The sequence below is a fragment of the Clupea harengus genome, chromosome 10, assembly GCF_900700415.2.
Source record: "Clupea harengus chromosome 10, Ch_v2.0.2, whole genome shotgun sequence".
In the NCBI taxonomy this organism is placed as follows: Eukaryota; Metazoa; Chordata; class Actinopteri; order Clupeiformes; family Clupeidae; genus Clupea; species Clupea harengus.
Window position 1 is genome coordinate 19,200,580 of NC_045161.1, and position 22,449 is coordinate 19,223,028.

The 22,449-nt window shown below is 47.2% G+C and overlaps 2 protein-coding genes across 4 annotated transcripts in view; both read right to left on the bottom strand.

Moving 5' to 3' along the window:
* Positions 1 to 963: 963 nt before the first annotated feature.
* Positions 964 to 3,627, bottom strand: c10h1orf52 (chromosome 10 C1orf52 homolog). Its single transcript, XM_012836153.3, has 3 exons — positions 3,196 to 3,627; positions 2,648 to 2,861; positions 964 to 2,181 (listed from the first exon to the last, which is right to left on the bottom strand). Exons 1-3 carry the CDS (start codon positions 3,487 to 3,489, stop codon positions 2,027 to 2,029), a joined length of 663 nt encoding a protein of 220 aa, XP_012691607.1. The 5' UTR covers positions 3,490 to 3,627; the 3' UTR covers positions 964 to 2,026.
* An 875-nt stretch (positions 3,628 to 4,502) lies between these two features.
* ddah1 (dimethylarginine dimethylaminohydrolase 1) overlaps positions 4,503 to 22,449 on the bottom strand; it is an 83,778-nt gene continuing 65,831 nt past the window's right edge. For all 3 annotated transcript variants that reach the window (XM_031574300.2, XM_042708901.1, XM_012836152.3), the window contains 5 exons: positions 21,344 to 21,443; positions 20,538 to 20,611; positions 18,505 to 18,624; positions 10,418 to 10,561; positions 4,503 to 7,355 (listed from right to left, as the gene is read on the bottom strand). In XM_031574300.2, coding sequence (XP_031430160.1) covers positions 7,239 to 7,355; positions 10,418 to 10,561; positions 18,505 to 18,624; positions 20,538 to 20,611; positions 21,344 to 21,434 — 546 coding nt within the window. In that variant the 5' untranslated portion in view covers positions 21,435 to 21,443 and the 3' untranslated portion in view covers positions 4,503 to 7,238. The remainder of the gene's footprint in view (positions 7,356 to 10,417; positions 10,562 to 18,504; positions 18,625 to 20,537; positions 20,612 to 21,343; positions 21,444 to 22,449) is intronic.

Below are 22,449 nucleotides of genomic sequence, written 5' to 3' on the forward strand. Positions count from 1 at the left end.
ACCACGCCCCTTATCAACACCCCGCATTCCGCGGGAGTCATAACGACGGCTCCCGTTCCCAACACTTAGCAGCATCTTTGGCAAGAATGTAAATATAGGCAGCAGCTCCTGATAGGCAGCTGCCAAGAGTTGGCTGGAACTGAAGGTACTCACGAAGAACCCGTGAGCAGAAAAACAACTCTCAAACAAACTGTGAGTTGGACCCAGATAAGAGAAATGCAATATCGTAAACTAGTGCTATTACCACGCAGGAGTTTCTCTTGAAAGCCTTAGCATGACTATCTAATGCAAACGCAGGCCATGTGATGTCCATAGACGTGGGGAGAAAAATCACTAAACTTATCAAAGGAATGTGGATGTTGCCAGACGTATCTGCCTTTTTCTGTAATACAGTCCACCAAGGACAGAGATAGATATCCCATGGAGCATTTCTGGAAAGATGGGTTATTTGTTCCCAAACAGGGCTGATAACATCAGCAGCACAGGCTTCTTGTGTTGGATCAGAAGGGTGCTTCAGACAAGGCCAGACACATACCTGGTGCTGGAACTTTATCACAGGCATATTTACCAGCATTTCATGTGGACAGCTGATGACAGATAGTACAGGAATTCCTCTGATCATGGGGTCCTTTCAGATATGAATGGCAAAAGACTTTCTTTACTTTTTTCCTTCTTGGGGAAAAATTCCAATATATTTCTACCATTAACTGTCCAAAAATGTTCTACTGGTAGCTTGGAGCCTACATATTATTATTAATATATATTATATATTACATATTTCATGCATGTCAGTCATGGTATTCAAAAACATTCAGTGGGAGAAGCAAGAAGAATAATAGAATAATAGCTGGGATGCATTTAGGTTTCTTTTCTATGTAACTGAACAAAGGTAAATGCCTTTATATCAAAAGCATTAAACTACATGCACATAGGGATGATGAGGAATGTCAGATCCAGACTTACTGTTTAAAACACACCATTTATTGCATGAAGTTTTTTTTCTTTGTTTTTTTTGCTTTGTGTCTCATGACATTTTTCTATTCACATCTTTATACTGGAATATGTTTGCTTTTGGACAGGAAGTTGGTCCAATGCATGTTAACGTCAACATACTAAAGAGTGACAGTTACACAGCGCCTCCTTGTGGGACAAAAAAATAATGATGACGAGTGCGCTTGAATCAAAGTAATGCCTTACTAGTTAAAACACCTGAACCAAATGGCTTATTTCCAACTGATACTCCAACCAGAACTAGAAGTCTAACAGGAGATATGACCTGACATTGTGAAGACAAAAAAAAAAACATCTTCATGATTAACACTCATATTCCGCAGAGTATTTGAGGACTGAATAAAGTCATTTGCCAATCACGAGGCATGACATTAATTAAGAAACTGCATATGCCACATCCAAATATATATATAAAAAAAATCAAATCGCTATCTGTAATCTGAAAACGGTACTATTACCATGTGAATGTTTGAAGATGCATTCATCCATAAAATAAACAAAAATAAAAATCCACTGAACAGTCTATGGTTTATATTAACATCTATTTAAAAACAGTCCACGGCAGGATGTACAACCACAAAGGCATTCACGTTGCTCTGGAGGGAAGTATAAGAGAATTAGAGTTATCTATACTGGGAAGGTGTGAGACCAGACTGATGAGTCAATACACTCAGGGAGAAAAAGCAAGACCCTGTCCATGAAGACTTCACTGTCTAGAAGCTATCAAATTCTCAAAATCAGTTTTGTCCGTTTCAAGCAGCTCAAAATGACTGTCACAACCCACAGTGCTGTGGCTGCAGTAAGTGGCCTAAGACACTACCCAAAGTCTATTTGCATTGGGACGTTTATAAAATCAAATTTTCTGTCAAAGTAGTTGGGAGATAAGGTAGTTTGGACGCATACAGCTGTGGAGGTGTTCCAAGAAGAGCACCGTTCTCCTGTGCCCTCCTCCTTCCCTGCCTGCATCTCGGCCTGGGGGAGGCCTTTCTCTGACACCCTGGCCAGAGTGGAAGCTTCAATCAACGTTCTGCCTCAAGATCCTCTTCTCCTCCTCCACAAAGGTCTTATCGGAGGTCGCCTGGCCCATATCTCTCTTCCGTTTCTCCTTCTGCTGGAAGGTTTCTACCCTCTGCTTCTTTGCGGACTTGGACAATGCGTCATGGTCCTCATCTGCAGCACAGGACAAGGGAGGGGTAGAGAAATTAAGCATCTTCATCCTAACCATAACGGTTTTCCCTCTTTCACAACCCTGTCAATTAACCAACAGGAATGCCCTTTGAATGCCTCTTTGAAAGTTTCCCGTAGTTTAAGTTGGCAATAGAAAAGTCCTGGAAAGTTTAAACTAACAAAATATGTTCACAATTAATCACTTGCTTCTTGCAACATAACATAAACTTGCCAATAGTAACAAGAAACCTTGGCATATTTACACTAGTTTGAGCTTATCTACATTTACATTTAGCAGACGCTTTTGTCCTAACAACGGACAGCTGATGCAGATAGCAAGAGGTTCACATTTATATCCATAATTTATATTTATAAAGCTATCTGGTGTGTAATACAGCTCTCTTATAGCACAGGTTCAACCACTAAATGAGATCATGTTCTCTCATCATCAAATGCAGCTCGGACCGACCTGACTCGGGGTCGGGCAGTTGTTCCTCATCAGGTAGGAAGCGCGCTTTTCCCGTGGCGGCCTGCGGGGCATCGTCTCCGTTGTCCTCATAAACATTAGACCATTTAATAGCCATGTCCATGCCAGGCGGTGGGCCCTTCTTTTTCTCCTCTGTAGCATAGCTTTCGGGCGGTGGCACTGCATTGGTTTTCCATACTTTGAACTCCTTGGGGGGCTAAGAAAGATCATGAACAAGTTAAGCCCAACCCAGAAGTTTTGATTTGTTATGTGGTAAATTAGTGTTCATTCATTCTGAAGGGACACATGCCCCCTGCTGCTAGCTTTGCTCAGTTAAGCTGCTACCTCCCCACAATATCTTCTTATGTTAGATGCTGTACACTGGCTATTAAGCTATCTAACATCATGATGGTTGGCAACTTAAAAGAACCCATTGAACACTTTGATCACTACCGCCGATACAACATAAACACGACTTGTTACTTGTTGACTAAACAGCTAGCAATGTAGCTGCTAGCAATGTAGCTAGCTACTACTAGCACTGTATTTACCTCCTCCGGCGCCTTCACGATGCGGCTTTCCCAATCAATTTGTTTATTCAACGGATTATAAAGGAAAGTAGGCTTTGAAACCGATCTAAACAGCTCATCGGGTTTGGGCAAAGGCATACCACCGGCGGCTCGTTTAGTTCCTTGCTGGGATGCCACATCGCTACGAGAAGCACTGGCCCCATCTTTGGTTTTGGAGGATTTCGGGCCCTCATCATCGCTACTATCACTGCTGTCGCTAAGGTCATCATAACCCATGAAAAAATTAAGAGAGTCCGACTTCTTCTTTTCTGTCATTTTGATGAGTTACAACTAGATGTATAAACGGAACTGTTATCAAATTAAGTTCCAATCCCTAATTGTTCACCTACATCCAATTTCCCACTACTACTCCATTTTGAATTGACTGCGTTTCGTGCGTCATTGCGTCAGAATGACACACCAAGTGACCACGTAAGAAAGTCAAAACAAGAATATAATATAAAACAACGCTATTATACAACAGTTAAATCCGGTCAAACAATTTATTAATTTCTATTTGGATAAGAGACGCTGGTAGAGCCCCAGTCCCACTCTTCACCACTTTGAATCACTCCATGTTTGATCTACTTTAACCGTTGAATTGTACGGCGTCAATATTATATCCATTCTGTTCTATTCTGTTCTCAACATGCGAAAGAAAGAGAATGGGGCAGGGAACATTTGACAGTTTTCGAGTGAGGAGATAGAGCAAACGGAGTATGGGGATGTGCAAATTCGCATGTAACTTAACGTTGAGTGGAAAGGCTATTTGTGCACCTTAATTTGTACACTCACCTGTCTTTAAGTTACATGTTAATTTGTACACCCACCTACCCGTTTGCGCCACTACATCAACGTCCTTATGCTGTATGCGTAGTGACTGTATCCGTTGCCTGGCAACACTTCACGCTGAACACTCCGGTTGGAACTATTTTTTGAAGCGGAGAATGAGTAATCAAAACTGAAATGAACAAAATAAGTCAAAATCTTCAGTCTTCAAACTGAATTAGTTGGTGGTAGAACTGTTGTATAAAAGCGACATGACAATATACCGAATCATAGTTAAGGGGATCTCCTTTACCAACCCCACTTTCACTGGAGTCATACGAGTTGGTATAACCCTGTTGTATAACATATATTGCCACAAGGTGGCGACAACCCATAGTATATACCCTTCGCCAAGCAAGTTTACTTGGTATTTATATTAGTGAAACAGCCATATGGCACCCGTGTGTTAATATTGCATAACTACTTACATAGATACAAAACAAAACAAAACACAAAAAACATGATGTTAGAACAAACTTTATTAGCCAAATTCAATGACAGCATATTTGAGATCAAGCGCAAGAGTTAATGCTGATATATTTCTGACACATTATTGCAAACAAACTTAATCTAAACATAAGAAACCTGAGAACAAACCCAATTACATGACTTTCAAGAACTACATAAGAACACTCAAATTATCCTACTTAAGTGGAATTGAACCTTCATTTCCTGGAAGTAATTAAGCTGCTAGCAGCCAAGGCTAGAAGTCAGTGTCTCTACAAAGGTCACACAGTCAGAGCAACATTAGATCTTAAATGACAACAGGGTTAGAAATAATGCTGAGAACTATATTTCAGTTTGTCTATGTTACTGGCATGAAAACCTTTGCATTGGGGTGATCTGCACCCTTTGACGGGCGGTGGGTCTGGGGGTTAGCCAGCACTGAGACGCACAGCAGAAAGACCAGGAGGGTGGGATACGGTTAAAGGCTTGCAGTAGTCAAACCGCAGTCCAGTTTTCAGTGTGCAGTGCATGAGTTCGCTGCTGGATGCTCTGCAACTATGGGATCATCACTCGACCTGCCAAAAGCCTCCTGTAAAATATACTGCCTGTGTCACAAATTACGCTCTTTAACGGCTGGTCATCGAGTATCTCTGCCAGACTGTATGATATCATTGTCATAAATTACCCAACAACCAGAGGAGAGATAGTAAAGAGAGAGAGTGGGGGGAGGGAGAGACAGAGATGGAGATAGAGAGAGACAGAGAGAGACACTGAGAGACTGTGTATTGACTAACAAGCTGTTCATCCAAAAATAATTCCTTCCGTGTTTCATCACGATGGCTTTGTCCCGGGATGGCCATGGAACAGCAGAGAGCGAGACACCACAGCAGGCCAGGAAGCACCGCTCTCACACACACACACACCACTTTGATCACCAGGAATCACTCTCTTTGATCACCAGGAATCACTCTCTTTGATCACCAGGAATCACTCTCTTTGATGCATTTTAAGGCTTCTGCCACAACAAAATCTCACATAAAAAAAAAACAGAGATGGAGTGTTGCTCATTTTGAGTGTATGCACCGTCAGACCGGCTCGTCTGCTGGAGAGGTCCTCTGGAGGGAGCCGGCCAGCCAGCCAGGCCCAGCACTAGGCTTCTCCTCATGAAATGGAAATGAGAGTAAATACGTTTAAGGACAACAGGGTGCCGCATCGCTGACACAGTTGAGTAAGAGTCCCTCACAGCCCATTCCCAATGGCTTAGCCTGAGCACATGGGCTCATCTGACCAGTGACAAACAGGATGCTAGTAGTTTTGTGGGGAAATCTACTCTGGTGTTATACGGCACACATCACTCACTCACTGGGTCAGTTGTCTGAAGGATCTTATTACATGACACACCTATGCGGCACCGAGGCCCTCCAAATAAAGGCCTCATGAAAGTCCGAGTGGTTCCAGGCAGCTTGGTCATAGATAGCTGGAGGATAATACAGTGACTAAGAGAAGAGTCAGGTTTCATCTGCATGTTCTGGCCAACTGGTAGGTTTAGGTCCGATTGTCTGGCGCAGGCTTTTTACTCATGGAGTTAATCCGGGACTGAGGACACAAGGCAAGAAATATGGACTTCAGCACGGACACGAGGAGATGGATCAGAACGCTGTGTTTTGTTGTGTCTTTAACAGACTGGTTGAGACACAACACTCATTGGGCCAATTCTACAAAAATAACCCCACTTCCAGGGCAGACGTGACCTCATGAGACACATGCTGTTGGTTCTCCCGTCATAGTTCATGGGTTTCGTCTAAATGTGGCACTTCTTTAGCCAGCGGGTACAGTGCTGTGCGGCGAGTAAACATCACTCCCCGGCACCTTAAGAGACCCATAGGGTTTAGCCTCTTTGCTAGCACGCCAGCCTGAGGCTGCGAATTCGAGTCCGGTACAGGTACTGTGCTTCTCTACACAACGCGGGTTACACAAACTCTATGTTAGATCTGGCTAGATCCACACAGTCAACTCTAAAATTCCATCTACAAACATAAAGTCTCCAATACTAGCCATACATATATCATATATATATATATATATATATATATATATATATATATATGAAGGTAAGTAGACCTAAATCACAGTTCAGAGAGAAAGAATGAACCTTCTCCCACTAACAGACAGAAGACTCCATAGCGCCACCGCCTTTGCTGTCAGACAACAAATCACATGAAATCCACACAAAGCCCCTCAGGGCTGGACAGTAGACAAAGACCCTCTTAACGCTTTCAGTGGCACTGATTTGACTAAAAGTATGAGAAAACTATTTTCATTCATCAAACCCCACACACACCCCTTAATTATCCCTTAGAAAATGATTTCAGTGTCGTAAATAACAGTGTGGTGATGCCTGATTAAAAATAATAAAAAATGTAGTGTCTGATTTAACATTGTGAATGTTTAAAAATGAAATGCAATCCATTTCTTCACATATTCATCTTCATGATTATGAATTTAATTGATCAGACTGTTCAGCTGCATTAAAAAAAAAAAAAAAACATCAATCAGGACAATTCACAACACCACCCAATGAAGTGGCAGTGTTGGTGTGGGATGGGCAAGGAAAGCCCGATGGATGACAGGTGGGTGCTAGGAGGGTGCCTACAGGGCGGTGGTGGTGGCAGCCTAAGCCAGCCCTGATGGTGCCAGCCCTGATGGTGCCCCCCCCCCACCCCACCCCACCCCACCCCACCCCAGGGCATTTAGACGTTGGTCCTCTTGTTGATGAGCACGGAACAGCAGGTCAGCGCTCCGTCCACTTTGACTTTCTCCATGTTGGACACGGGGATGAGCATGTGGTCCTTCAGCTTCTCAAACACCTGGAAGACAGTACAGACACGGGCTGTCAGACACAGACACAGACAGCACAGACACAGACAGCACAGACACAGGCTGTCAGACAGACAGACAGCACAGACACAGACAGCACAGGCAGCACAGACACAGACAGCACAGACACAGGCTGTCAGACAGACAGCACAGACACAGACAGCACAGGCAGCACAGACACAGACAGCACAGACACAGGCTGTCAGACAGACAGCACAGACACAGACAGCACAGACACAGACAGCACGGACACAGACACAGACAGCACAGGCACAGACAGCACAGACACAGACAGCACAGACACAGACAGCACAGACACAGACAGTACAGACACAGACACAGACACAGACAGCACAGACACAGACAGCACAGACACAGGCTGTCAGACAGTGTGTGTGTGTGTGTGTGTGTGTGTGTGTGTGGGGGGGGGGGGTGTACTTCCTTTTGACCAGGATGTAATGTAACATCATAATGAGTGACACTAGAATGAGTAGAGGGTCTAGTAAGCACACGTGCAGGGCGTCACCTTACATGTACCCAGACAAAACCCACCTGGTGACCTGCTGATGACGGCTCATTGAGGTCACTGTATATTCATAAGGGGGCAGTCTGCACACCTGAGGCACTGATCTGTGCCACACTAATAGCTGAAGAACACACGGGCCTATCCAGTCCAGTCCTGTCCATGAGCAACACTTCTGCACTGAGGAGTTTTTATCTATTATATTCATGATGTAGTTACACATGTGGAGTACTACACAAAAAACTACTGAACACAAAATATTTGACAATGTGACAAAAGACAATAACTGCAGCAACTGTTGCCATTTTCCCATTGACGCTGAATACTTGGCTTGATTCCATCTCATTTCATCACTCTGTGCTGCAGTGGTGTGTATTCACAGAGGGGAGGATTTGATTGCAGCTCACTAATTATACGGCGTTCTTCAGGCTCCTCTTTAAGTGGAGCATTATGGGTGAGGTTATGGCTATGTGAAAGGACTGGAAGGGGGCAAATGTGTGAGAAAAAAAAAGAACACACATTTAAGTACTGTTCCCAGTCTCAGGCTCGAAAAGAGCACGAAATGGTGAGAGAAATATTACAACATCTCAAAAAACTCTCATAAAGCAATGTGTCATTTTGTGGAAGCTCTCCAGGAGGCAACCAATGTTTTCCTAGAACGGTTCCAAGAAGGAATACTTCTTGCAGTCTCTCTCTCTCCCTCCCTCTCTCAGTGACAAACCTGCAAAAAGCACAAAAAGCCACCGACTCCATTCACTGCCCTGACCACTGCTTCGACTCTAATTGCACCTCTAGGTAGACCACTTGGGCTATGAGAGGCTGGCCAGAGGGGGAGAGAGAAGGGGGGGGGGGGGGGGGGGGGGGGGGGGCAGAAGACGAAAGAAAAAAAAAGAAATAAAGTTTCAGAGGAGATGTCGTATTTTTGCCAGAGTTGAACATAACATCTCTAAATCAGTTTCCTTTATGGAGCTTTTCTCAAAAGCGCTATTCACTTTTACGGCGGCCTGCGCCTTCCAGCTGGGTTCTCATCACGGCGCTTGAAATTTATATGTTGGTAGGTAGAGGCTGCTGTATATCACCGGGCCCTTTGTGTGCTGATCTTATTTATCCGCGGCCCAGCCTGCATGACTGGCACCCCCGCAGACACAGAAGAATTCCCGACCCCCCCTCCCCAACAAACCCCATGCCCCAACCAGACCGCCCCCCCCCCCGTCCCCGCCCTATGAACTTTCCCTATTGTCCTACACAGGGGGAGCGCTTATATAATTGGCCTTTCGGGCTAAAAATAGCCGTGTGGTTTCTTTGGGGGGGTGAGAATGTTTCGTATTAAAACGAGGAGAGTACCCCGGCTCCGACTAAGACCTTTTTAAATGGACTCAGTAAATCTGCCCGTCTCGGTGGGAACACCACCAGGCCTCGTGGCCCCCGGAGGCTTTTAAGAGAACCACCTGTCGGCTCCGGGGCATTGCTCACATACCTCTATGAGTTACAGTGAGACCGGAGAGACTTCAAAAATGTGCGACTTTCTTCGATTAAAGTCAAGAAAAGGTATGTGATGAGAAATGAACGGCATTTCACGAGACGCTGTTGCTTCTCGGAGCGACGACGCGACTGTGTTACACAACGATGGCGTGTCACAGAAACAAGTGACTCGGGTCATAAGTCAAGATCGGCTTTTAGATTTATCGATTTGCTGAATATGTCACGGCTCATTAGGACTGTCCTACATAGTGAGTCTGACAGGCCACCTGACCCCACGAGGAATATCTCATGTTTGGCTCGAGAATGAAGCTCCAGTTTGGTTTGGCTGTAGGCTCTGGCACCGAGGCCCGAGTATCTCTCTGCCTGATGAGAGAAACAGGATCTCATGTAATTTATGACAATCCACAATAACAATGAAAACAGCACACACAGCAGCATCCAACCCAGGCCACAGCGCAGAAGGCAAAACACAAAAACATACAATTAAGCAGCCGCGCTTCTCAAGACTTTCTCTGGGGAGGCAGAAGGCCACAAACACAGGCCCTCAAAGACTAAAGACCAACTGACACTTCGCTGGCTAACTAACCAGCTAGATAGTTCGTATCTGGCTACAACGACTGTCTAACAAAGGCATTATTATGAAAATGATGTTGATGCCTTTGCAAGCTGTCCCAGCAGTCTGAGCTCCCTGCTTTTAGACCAATGTTTTTGCAACAAGTGGCTGGTTTCAAGTATTTGCTGCTCGTCTTTCTTGTCACAAATATTTGATCTGAACTGGCCTTAAGGACTTAGGACTGGTGAGATACACAACACAGGCGAGGAATGTTTCACCTGGGAGACATGTAAAGACAAGAAATAAAGAGAAACTGTGATTTTGGAAATGTGTGTGTGTGTGTGTGTGTGTATGTGTGTGTGTGTGTATGTGTGTGTGTGTGTGTATATGTCTGTGTGTGTGTATGTGTGTGTATGTATGTACGTGTGTGTGTGTGTGTATGTATGTGTGTGTGTGTGTGTGTGTGTGTGTGTGTGTGTGTGTGTGTGTCTCACCTTAGCACTCTCAGGGAACTCTTCTGGGGTGCAGTGCAGGAGAACGTGGCCTTTACTGGGCAAGTTCATGTAGATACAGTTGGCAGCGATGTCATCAGGCACCGTCAGCTTATCATAGCGATGGTCACTCATCTGCTGCATGATCTACACACACACACACACACACACACACACACACACGCACACACACACACACGCACACGCACACATACACACAAAGAAAGGATGTCTGAGACCACATAGGAGAAGACCTGAATAATCTAGACAGGAAAGCTTTAAAGAACTTGACAAATGCAGTACTTGTGAGCGCGCACACACACACACACACACACACACACACTCAAAGTCATATGCATTTGTTTAACAACAACCTCATGTTGTGACTTGATGGGATATAATTCATACCATATATTGAAGATTCAGTCTTAGGTTTTAGTCAGTCAAGATCCAGGTTTTAATCTTATACAGTGGTGGCCAACCAAGGGAGACAAAGCCTGAACGTCCACTCATAGCTTCACCTCAGACTCGTCTGACTTATTCCTTGAGGAACAGTCTGTTAAATACACTGATATCTAAGGGGTGTTACCGTCTATTCAAATGGGCCATGGGTGCAGGGTTCTTTGTCTCGACCTGGGGGGGGGGGAGGTGAGACCGATGTCGCACCTCACTCCCCTGGTCAAAATCAAGTATATTCACCCAGGAACTGTTTACATGCTAGTTAAATCCAAATAAAAGTAACAATTATAACTAGGTATAATATCATTGAATTATTGACTATGGCATATTCTGATTAATTATACCGGTCCCTTCAGACTGCTTCATCACCCCTAAGCTAATCACACATGAATGTAACGTGGCAGAGGCAGAGGCAGAGGCCGAGGCAGAGGCCGAGGCCGAGGCAGGAACACCGGATCACCGGACTTCTCCCTCCTGCTTCTGCAAGCCCCCATAGAGAGACAGAGACACAGGCCTCTCTGGGAGCACCACAGTCACCCCTCTCAACCCCAATCCACGGCATAATGGAAAACGCAGGGTCAGACAGACATTCTTAAGCAGCAGAAGTCATTTTATTTATGTAATCGGATGGCTCCAAGATGGGGAGAGAAGGGGGGGGGGGGGGGCTGAAGGCTGCCAAAGGAAGTCAGCGCACTGGGGATGTTATGACCAGAATGCGGGGCAGGTGTCTCCAATGTTTATGACCTGAACATCTGTGGATACCTCAGAGGGAGCTGGGGCGCAAAGCATGGGAGGGGGCGGGGGGAGACAGTGGGGGAGGGAAATGAAAAAGAGCGTCTTTAGAAGTGGAGCGTGACATAGCTTTCCAAGTCCATATGGAGAGGGCTCTGGAGTGGCCAGCGGCACCTTTGATCCACCGTGTGGGACAGGTGTCTGGGAGAGGCAGTTTCAGGGAGAGCTATGGGATTGCATTCTCCAAGGGTAAGGGCTAGTTTAGAGTGTGTGAGAAATGTCACTTCTGGAGAGTATGTCGACAGTGTGTGTGTGTGTGTGTGTGTGTGTGTGTGCCTGTATAAAAATCAGCATGGATGATCTAAATCACTGAGTCTGCCTAACTGTCACCATGCTCCCAATCTCTGTTCTCGCTTTAGTTTATAGGCACAAAGGGACCTCTTGTTTGGTTGGCTTTCACACATTCCTAAGAGATACAGACACCGCAAGACAGACAGAGACAGAGAGAGAGACCCAGAGAGAGACAGACAGACACCCAGAGAGAGACAGAGAGAGAGACAGAAAGAGACAGAGAGAGAGACAGAGATAGAGAGAGAGAGAGACAGAGAGAGAGAGAGAGAGAGACAGAGAAGTGAGAGGAGAGAGACAGGATGATTAGGCATACTCTGTGAGTGTATGTGTGTGTGTGTGTGTGTGTGTGTGTTAACTGTGTGTGTTTGTTGTAGGTTGTGTATGGTCTGTTGCATGATTTGGGCTGCCTTGACTGAAATCAACCCCCATGTGCGTGACTAACGCCCCCCTCCCACCCCCGACGGCCATTCCCGAGGGACCCGGAGAGACAGAGCAGATTATTGGTCTGGAACGTTCCCCACATGGAGACAGGATCCTGATGGGGCTCCCAGATTAAAAAAAAAAACTGCACATTTGACTAAATCCATTTGTCATGAAACTGATAAGAAAGCCTATCAAAATGATGTAATGGAGACAGATTGAGATAAAAAGTGAGACGGAGATGGAGTGCATAAGAGAGGGAGGGAAGGATGGAAACACAGAGAGAGAGAGGGAGGGAGAGGCAGAGAAACAGACTGAGACAGAGAGAGAAGGAAGGAGGGAGGGAGGGAGGGAGTGAGAGAGAGAGGAGGAAAGAGATTGGCGATGGAGGATAATTTCTGCAATGCGAGACATTATAACCTCATGCCACACTCCACTGTGCATCAAGAAGGCCAAAACTAACACTAGGCCTGCCCTGTCGACCGGCTGTCCGCCCAGCCTGCACTCAATGCCACTGACTAAACTCTATGGTTCCCATGACTTTGGCTTTGTCATCAGCCCAGTTCAAAGGTCATTATGACTCGCCATGCAGCTGGCCAGCAATTACCCCAAGATGCACAGTCATGTGACCCTCCCAATGCCCCCCCCCCCCCCCCCCTCCCGCGGCCACATCCATCTGCCTCACGGGGGGAAGATGGCCGCCTTCCAGCAGTGCTAAAATGGGTCATCCACAGGGACGGATGCATTTTCATCTTCCATTTCCCCTTTTCCAGTGCAGTGGTATGCTGACCCCGGGCCAACCTCTCTCATGTACCCCCCGACCTCTACACACACACACACACACACACACACACACACACACACACACACACACACACACACACACAGACTCCATCTCTCATGTACCCCCCGACCCCTACACACACACACACACACCATCGCGCATGTACCCCCCGACCCCGACCCCTACACACACACACACACACACACACACAAACTCCATCTCTCATGTACCCCCGACCCCTACACACACACACACACACACACACACACACACACACACACTCCATCTCTCATGTACTCCCCGACCCCTACACAAACACACACTCCATCTCTCATGTACCCCCTGACCCCGACCCCTACATACACACACACACACACACACACACACACACTCCATCTCCCCCCAAAGTCACACATGCTGGGGACTCTCTATTTACACCATGGCTGCCCACACGTCGTCCTCCTCCTCCTCCTGCTCCTCCTCCCCCTCCTCCCCCTCCTCCTGCTCCTCCTCCTCCTGCTCCTCCTCATCCTCCTCCTCCTGCTCCTCCTCCTCTTCCTCCTCCTCCTCCTCCTGCTCCTCCTCTTCCTCCTCCTCCTGCTCCTGTGCTGCGGCTGCAGGAGGTGCAGTGATGCTGGGGCACGCGTTGGAGTGGCGCTCCTGTCCTCTCAAAGCCAAGCGGCCGCAGCTGCTTCCTCCTGCTGCTGCTGCACACATGGCTGACAAATATGCGCAAGCAATCCCATAACTTGGCCATTACATTCAATATCTCACGAGCTAAGAAAGCTAGCCCTACAGTTTGTCTACGAAGAGGAGAATATCACACTGAGCAGTGTGTGTGTGTGTGTGTGTGGGGGGGGGGGGGCGGGGGGTACATGAGAGATGGAGTGTGTGTGTGTGTGTGTGTGTGTGTGTGTGTGTGTGTGTGTGTGTGTATATAGTGTCACTGGCGCACTGCTCAGGCACGAGGTGTCGTAAAGGTATCAGCGAGTTAGGCCGGCTCACTGGCCGTGACCGAAAGGCGAGGTTGGTGACTGAATGTGGTGAAAAGTCTCCCTATTAGCTGTAAATACCTCACCAGGCACAATATGGTGGTCAACCAACCCAGCATGGGGAATGGCATATTACACTGGAGAAGAGGAATGCAAATATGAATCACACTTGGAGCAAATTCTTGGGGGGAAAAAAAAGGTTTATGTGGATACCAGTAAAACGAGGGTGAGAAACCATGCAGCAATATCTCAGACCGCTAAACAAATATTTACTGGAAACTACTGGAATGACCATTTCTCCAGGCAACTAAAAGCACAAGCCCTCGATTGGAAATGGAGACTATTTGTTATGACAGATGCCATTCTGTTGCTGTCATTAGTACACTGTGTGTGTGTGTGTGTGTGTGTGTGTTTTGGAGCAAGGCTGGAGTATCTGCAGAGGGCTCTGAAAAATCCTCTCAGCACGGCTGCATTAGGATGCCTGACAATGGCTCTTTTCATAGGTGATGCAAAAGGATCCCCCCCCCCCCCCCCCAGACACACACACACACACGCACACACACATTAATCTACCCCCTCCCAAAAACCACAAACACAAACAAAACATTTGCCATACAAAAAATGCTTTCCTGGGCACTAAAAGCAATGTGGGAATAGTGGGAATCTTGGGACTTATTACGGGCTAATAGCTTCCTGAATGACTAATAAAGTATCCATCATCATCTTCATCATCATCATCATCATCATCATCATCATGTTCGAAACAAGCTCTCCTCGTTAGGGCTCATTAGTACGCTACTTCGCTTGTTCTGTCCATACACTCGGGCACCTGGGCGGACACCTTCACGCGAGGGGGTCCTAATCTGCAGGGTGTGGAGGGAACGAGGGAGGGGAAAGATGGAGGGTGGCCAGGGAAGTGCCTGCAAGGAAAGCTGTGGTCCATCAACAAAGCTCTTCCTTTGCCAAGGTGCTGAGAGCCGCAGAGCCTGACTCAAGGCTGAGTGTGTGCCTGTGTCAGGGATGACCTCATGGTTCAGGCCCGCCTGGCCGTTATGAGTGCAGCTACTGGAATTCATCCGGTGTGTCTGTGTCTGTGTCTGTGTCTGTGTCTGTGTCTGTGTCTGTGTCTGTGTCTGTGTCTGTGTCTGTGTCTGTGTCTGTGTCTGTGTCTGTGTCTGTGTCTGTGTCTGTGTCTGTGTCTGTGTCTGTGTCTGTGTCTGTGTCTGTGTGTCTGTGTCTGTGTGTCTGTGTGTCTGTGTGTCTGTGTCTGTGTCTGTGTGTCTGTGTGTCTGTGTGTCTGTGTGTCTGTGTGTCTGTGTCTGTGTGTGTGTGTGTGTGTGTGTGTGTGTGTGTGTGTGTGTGAGTGTGAGTGTGTGTTTGTGTGTGTGTGGTGTGTGTGTGGTGTGTGTGTGTGTGTGTGTCCTCCTCGTATGAGCCACTATGGCTGCAGATAGACTCCACAGATAGCCGCTCGTCCAGGTCACGGCAGGCCCGGCGAGTGTGGTTGTGTGAGGCGTAACTGTGTTGGACAGCAACCTTGTGATTAAGTGTAGTGTCACCTGTGTGCGTGACTGACCAGGACCAACCTCTGTTGAACACAACCTGCCTCCAATGTTTACATCCGCTTTTTACCACTAAAACGCATCCAAGGACAATAAACGCACCCTGGTCTTTGTCACAGTCTCACAACAGAACTCATTTAATAACCTAGTTTTGTATAATTGCTTATCTAAATGCATGTTTTATTTCCGTTCCGTGAAATTACAACGGTTTCAATATTATTATTCTTGAACTCAACATGACCTCTACTGAATATGAGAGTTCCTATTAATCCAGTACTCTTTCAGAGCTTCCCAAACAATACTTTACCACATCACAAAATGTTTAAACCCCTATATAGCTCCCAAAATGTGTGTTACACGCTATTTGACTGTCTGAAAGCAAACAATCGCTTCTCGCTCTAAGCCTTGTGGAAGAGGATTTGTCTTGTATCAGGGCAATGGTCCTAAACAGACACTAAGGATGTGGCAGAGCAATTGCAATGAAAAAGAGAGAGTACTAATTCCATGCTTATTCCCCTGCCGTCACTGTACGAGTCGACTTCGTGCACACTTTTAGGGAAGGTCTGGAAAGAGAAGAGGTCGAACTTTTCACATACAGTAATATCATCTTGTTTTACAAATGGAATTAGTTAAAAAAATGGGATTTATTCATGTGTTACAGAATAACAAACAATTATGTAATGCACACAGACATTCTGATCCTAAAGAATAGTTTCATGAAAATGATTTGCCAAGAAGTACTTCCAACCACTTATTCACAGCACACATTTGGAAGCATTCTGAGGTGGAATGCCTGCTAAGTTTGGTTGCTAGACGGTTACATCATGAGTCACACAAGCGAAACGCCTTTTAAATTCGCCACACGTCGCGACCTTTGACCTGGATATGTTTCAGGGAGCCGAGACCTCAACCCGCTCTCTGCAATCTATAACTCAGCTTTGGAGTGAGAGACAGCCTATTGACTCTTGGGTTTGGAGTGAGAGACAGACAGCCTATTGACTCCTGCCTGGGTTTTATAAAAATGCCGGAGGAATCAGAGACGGCCTCTTACTCTAATTAAAGCGTTAATTCACGAGACCTCGCTCCCAGGGTGAGCTCATTTGAGAATTGGAGATTTTTTAGGCCCAGGCCAAATTAAATCCTCTTTAAAAACTAATCTAATGTCTCTTAAAAACCCCCAGTTAATTGTGCTGCAGAAGCTGACGTCAACTGCAATTTGCTGGTGTGGGTGGGGATGGCATGCACTTTATTACTAGAGCCGGGGCTGTAACTGGCACTGTTGGTAGCAGAGTGGGCTTCGTTTCCTCCCGGCAGGGTGTTCTGTGCCACTGAAGGGCAGAGCTGACGCCTCCGTATGACTGGAGTGTTTTCGGTTCCTTCACCTGGAGGTTCACTCTGTTTTACAGGCCAGTGAGGTTTCTCAAAAAGCCCAATGGATGGCTTTTGTGTGCTGGCAGCTACTTGACCAACAGAGGGAGCTGTTGAGCTAGAGTGCCCGAGGGGCTTCTGCTCTCTCCAGAGGTGGGGCGGGAGTCTGTGTGCCAGAGGGGTGTGTGTGTGTGTGTGGGTACTTCACCCCAGCACTCTGCACTGTGCTCCTGTGTGTTTTACCCTGGCACAGCCTCTGCTCTGACGGGCAAAACCCCTGTGTGTGAACAATGATCTACTTAGACTGCGAGTGCGAGTGTATCTAAGTAATCACACAGCCCATCTGCAAAGGAAAATAAATCTAAAGGATAATAGTGCATTTTAAAAGGATGTGTTTCTGTCCAGTTCAGGCGAAGCAAACGACACTAAGAAGACCACACCTAATTCAGATTGATCTGCTGGCTGGGCCGTGGGTGCGGTGTTCTGTCTTGCCGCTGCACACAGGCCGAATACCTCCGAGACGCGGAGAGGAACACTGCGAAGCTGGGAAGGAGCCAAAACAACGAAGCCAGAGGGGGGAAAAAATCCCTGCGTCAATGTTAGTGAAACACTGTTTCAACTTTGGCTTTATGATCCAGAGTTTCCATGACAACATGTCCAATCAGAGGGCCTGCTCAAATACTTGTTTAGGCAACAACAGCATTCCGAATCCCAAAAAATCCCTGCATTCCGGCCTTGATCCAGCCTCAAGACACCGCAATGATAAACATTCAAATGAGACCATGCTGCCGGTTTATTTGGTTAAAATCAGTTCTGAAAAGACATGTGAAATGCCCCTGTTATAACAAAACTATCTTGATTCATTAATAACCATCTCTGCACCATGACTTTCCACAGTAGTGAACAGTGTTTGGGTAGATGTCTAGCTCTGATGATTGTGTGGATAATTTATTCCTTTGCACTGAGAAGAAAGTTTGTCAGTGCTAAGGAATCCATAACAACCGCACGGACAAAAAGCTCCAAATCAAACCTCTCCACAGATAGAATGAGCTGATCTGTATGACCAATGAGGTGACACACACACACACACACACATACAGATAGAATGAGCTGATGTCTATGACCAATGAGGTGACCACAGAAGTGGGATGAGAAAACGGAGTATTCAGAAGCAAGAATCAAAGTTGCAATGTTTCAGATACAAAAACACACATCCATGTCCAATAGAGAACACAGTTATCACACACACACACACACACACACACACACACACACACACACACACACACACACACACACACACACACACACACACACACACACACACACAGAGAGAGAGAGAGACAGGGAGGCAGAAGGAGAGAGAGAGAGCACATTTGCCTGTATGATAGTAGAAATATAACACATCAGTGGCGGTTGTACCTTGAGGGCTTTCTGAGCGTGTTCACTGGAGCCAATCACGATGAGGCCTGGTCCCCCCATACTGCAGAAGCTCTTCAGGTGCAGCCCCTCCACCACGGGCACGGTCGACACGGCATAGTCCTGCAAAACACAAGCCCATTGGCTCACACAGGCCTCACAGACCACCACGACTCCTGCTTATTGGTCCAGACAAACGGAACACGCTAGAAGCCAAACATAAAGAGACAGAAAGTTTGCTGAGGAGCAGGGATGATTGTTGGGGCCTCCTGGCCACAGACACATCATCTGGCATCTGGAGTCTGAGGGATCCTTTAACTGACACACACACACGAGACCAAGAGCCACTCTGCGGCGTCTCTCTCAGCCTTACGGCAGGGAACATGGGCCTGTCGGCTCTGCCATATCAGTCCCACCGCATCTACTCATTAGACTTTCCATGGCCGTGTCCAAATGAAGGATGAAAGCATGGCTTCCTGTGTAATTCTGCTTATCAAAGCATTCCACGGTGCAAGAATGCATTTCCTGATGGCGTGCTTTGAGCCGTGTGTGAAATTATCTCCCTCTAGAAAAAAAAAAGTGTCCTGCCCTTAAATTGGCCTGTTGCCTCCAAGCAGGAATCAAAGGCTGTTTCTCCCCACACAATCCCCCCCCCCCCCCCCACCCCCGCCCCCACCCCTCAACCAACTCCCCCTCCGGCCAAACAGTTATCAGCAGCGGAGCTGAGTGGAATGGCTGGGTCGTAATGATGATTTAGCGGAGATAGCACGCAAATGTCTTCCTCGGCTTATCACGATGGGCAGTCGGCGGACTCCTCAGTCATCAGCGTCGTCCGGAGCCGGAGCCGGAGCTTCTGCACGTGGGCCCGGACGAGGCCAGACAGCTGGGGGAGACATCTCCTGTGACCTTTGACCCCTCCGCTACACTTCCCTCTCTTTCTCTCGTGCAGTCAGGGCCGCAGAAAAAGAGTAGAAAATGTTCCCCTTTCGCACATCATTCTTCACATCTGCACTTAATCCCCGGGCTGAACAGAACATGCTGTAAGAGCATCCTAAATTTGATAAAGGAAAGAGAGAGAGAGAGAGAGAGGGAGAAGAGAGAGGGAGGGAGAGAGAGAAGAGAGAGAAGGGAGAGGGGGAGGGGGAGTTTATTTTAAGGAGGGTGGGGTGAGTGCACGACTGGAACGGGGACACTGGGAAATGGAGAGGCATGTTCTGCCATTCACAGCAGAGCTGATGGAGCGTGAGTGGCCACAGCGAGCGAGTGAGCAGGGTCTGAAGGAATTTAGATGAAACACAGACGGGAACCGGGCAGCGCTCAGCCAAGTGGCCTCAGCCTGGGTGAAACACACACACACAGACACACACACACACACACACACACACACACACACACACACACACACACACACACACACACACACACACACACACACACACACACACACACACACACACACACACACACACACACACACACACACACACATCCCTGTCTGTGACTCAGCAGCCACATATCAGATGGACTTAAGGTCTGATAGGAAGGGGGCGGAGGTATGGGTGAAAGTCAGTAAGTAGATAGTAGTAAGATGGCACTGGTGTCAGTAAGACAGGATGATGTTCCAAACTGGAATGACTTCGCCTGGGTTTGTGCTTGGTGAGGGGTGAGGTTTGTCCATACATACATCATCGTGTGTGTGTGTGTGTGTGTGTGTGTGTGTGTGTGTGTGTCTGCTTTTGTTCCAGGGACAGAACATACAAGACTGTTTTAAGACCATGTCTAAGATCAATCTTGTCTAGGTACAAAGTGGATCTGTATGAAAGATGAACAACATTAATAGTTTGTTGTGTGAGACTGAAAAAGCTGTCCTGGCCTATTTAGTGGTTGGGGCCGGCAACCATTCCATAATAGGCTATCAAACCTGATAATTGCTTTGATACTAATACAGTAATACACTTTGATACACTAATGAACAAATCTGATTAGGCAAGCGTGGGTGTGCCTGGCACTAACACAAACACTGTCGTCTCACTCACCTTAAAGGCATCTGCCAGGATCTCAGCTCCTCTCTGATTGGTCCGCTTGGACAGGCCCACGAAGAACTCTCTACCTGCGAAACAGAGGGGGGGAGGGGGAAGAAGACAAGAGCAGGTGAGCCCAAGGTCTTCGGTCGTAGCTCCTTCAGAAGGAGGAGAGAGGGAGAGGGAGAGGGAGAGGGAGAGGGAGAGGGAGAGGGAGATGGAGAGGGAGAGGGAGAGGGAGAGGGAGAGGGAGAGGGAGATGGAGACGCAGCAGGCTAGGGAGGGAGAGTGCGGGCCTGAGCCTTCACAGATGAGACATTAGCGTGGCTGTGAGGAAGCCAAGAGGAAACGTTTTTAGCACTGCCATGTGAAACTCATTTTCACTGGGAAGGAGAGAGCGGGGAGGAACGAGCGGGAGGCCAAGCCAACGTCTAGAAACTCAATTAGGTGTACTTTCGCTTTTTTTTCCAGACACACTGGTGAATGACCCACATTTAATTCACAGCATAACTGTAACAAAGTGTACAGGAAGGGAAGGACGGGGGAAAAAACAGTAATTACCTTGGCAACGCAGATTAGCTAATCATGTTTATGATGGGATGTCTGCAGGACAATGAGGCTCTCTAAAAAGGCACTCTGGGAGATTTTCATCAGCTGCTTATTCTGCTTATTATCAGCCTCCTCAAGGAGTGCCGAGGACTATGGGAAGGACTTTTGGAGCACTTCCAGCAGGAGTTAAAAGGAGCGAGGTGGTGGCACGTGATTGGCCGAGGGGGGGGGGGGGGGGGCGTAAGGGTAGCGACCTATGATTGGTCAGTTACCTGTGAACAGGACATCTCCGCCATCCAGGCTGGCCGACTCGTCGGTCATCTCCACGATGTTCAGGTTCAGGTCTGTGAGAGCCTTCTTCATGGCCTCCGTCTGAAAGAGAGAGAGGGAGAAGGCAGAGAGAGAGAGAGAGAAGAGAAAGAGAGGGTGAGAGAAAGTTGTGATGGGCTTCATCGTGGAAAAAGAGGCACTAAAGTGCAGAATGTATCGTAATCCACCATCTCACACAAAACGTACATGGAAAAAGTGACAGCATAGAGAAGAAACAACAGGAAATGTGCTTCAAGCAAATATCACATGGAATTCTGTCAACTGAAATCCAACGATGATAGTCCCCATATGTGTGGATACTAGATAAGAAAACAATGTGTTAAAATGTCATTGTGTGTTGTGTGTGTGTGTGTGTGTGTGTGTGGAAAGAATATGTGTATGTGAGTGGAAAGAGTGTGTGTGAGTGTGTGTGTGTGTGTGTGTGTGTGTGTGTGTGTTTGGGGGTCTGTGTGTGTGATTTGGTAGATGGCTGCCTCCCATGGCTCCTCGCTGCATAACAAACTGAAAGCAGCCCGTGCAGAACATTGCAATGACATCATCTCGAGGACCAAGGGGCTGATGTCATCACAAAAGGAAATATGTTAAACTTTTACAAGGAAAGAGAGGTAAAGGAAGTGACCTACAGAGGAAAACAACGATAAAAAAAGAAGAGAAAGAAGAAAAAAAAAAAACCTCCTCCACTCCACTCCACGTCCCAAAAAACGGTCAGCTGTCTTTCACGCGACCGTCTGGAGAAGCTCCCCGGCGGCGGCGGCTCTGCCTCGAAAGGTCGAGCTTTTACTGTCCAGCTTGGCGCTCCCTGGAGGCTGGGAGCAAGGCCCAGGGTTTATGGCCGAATCAGTCTTTCCACGGCCCCTATCTCAAGGTGAGGTCAGGCGCTTTGCTAATGCAAGGCTTCTGCTTCTCCTCACGGGGCTGAGCCAAAACATGAGGTCACCCAGGTGGGCTGCCATGGAAACGACCCCCCCCCCCCCCCAACTCTATTCCGGTAGATAGCACACTTCCGTCCATTTTCCCCTAGTTTGGCTGTTATATATTACACATAGGG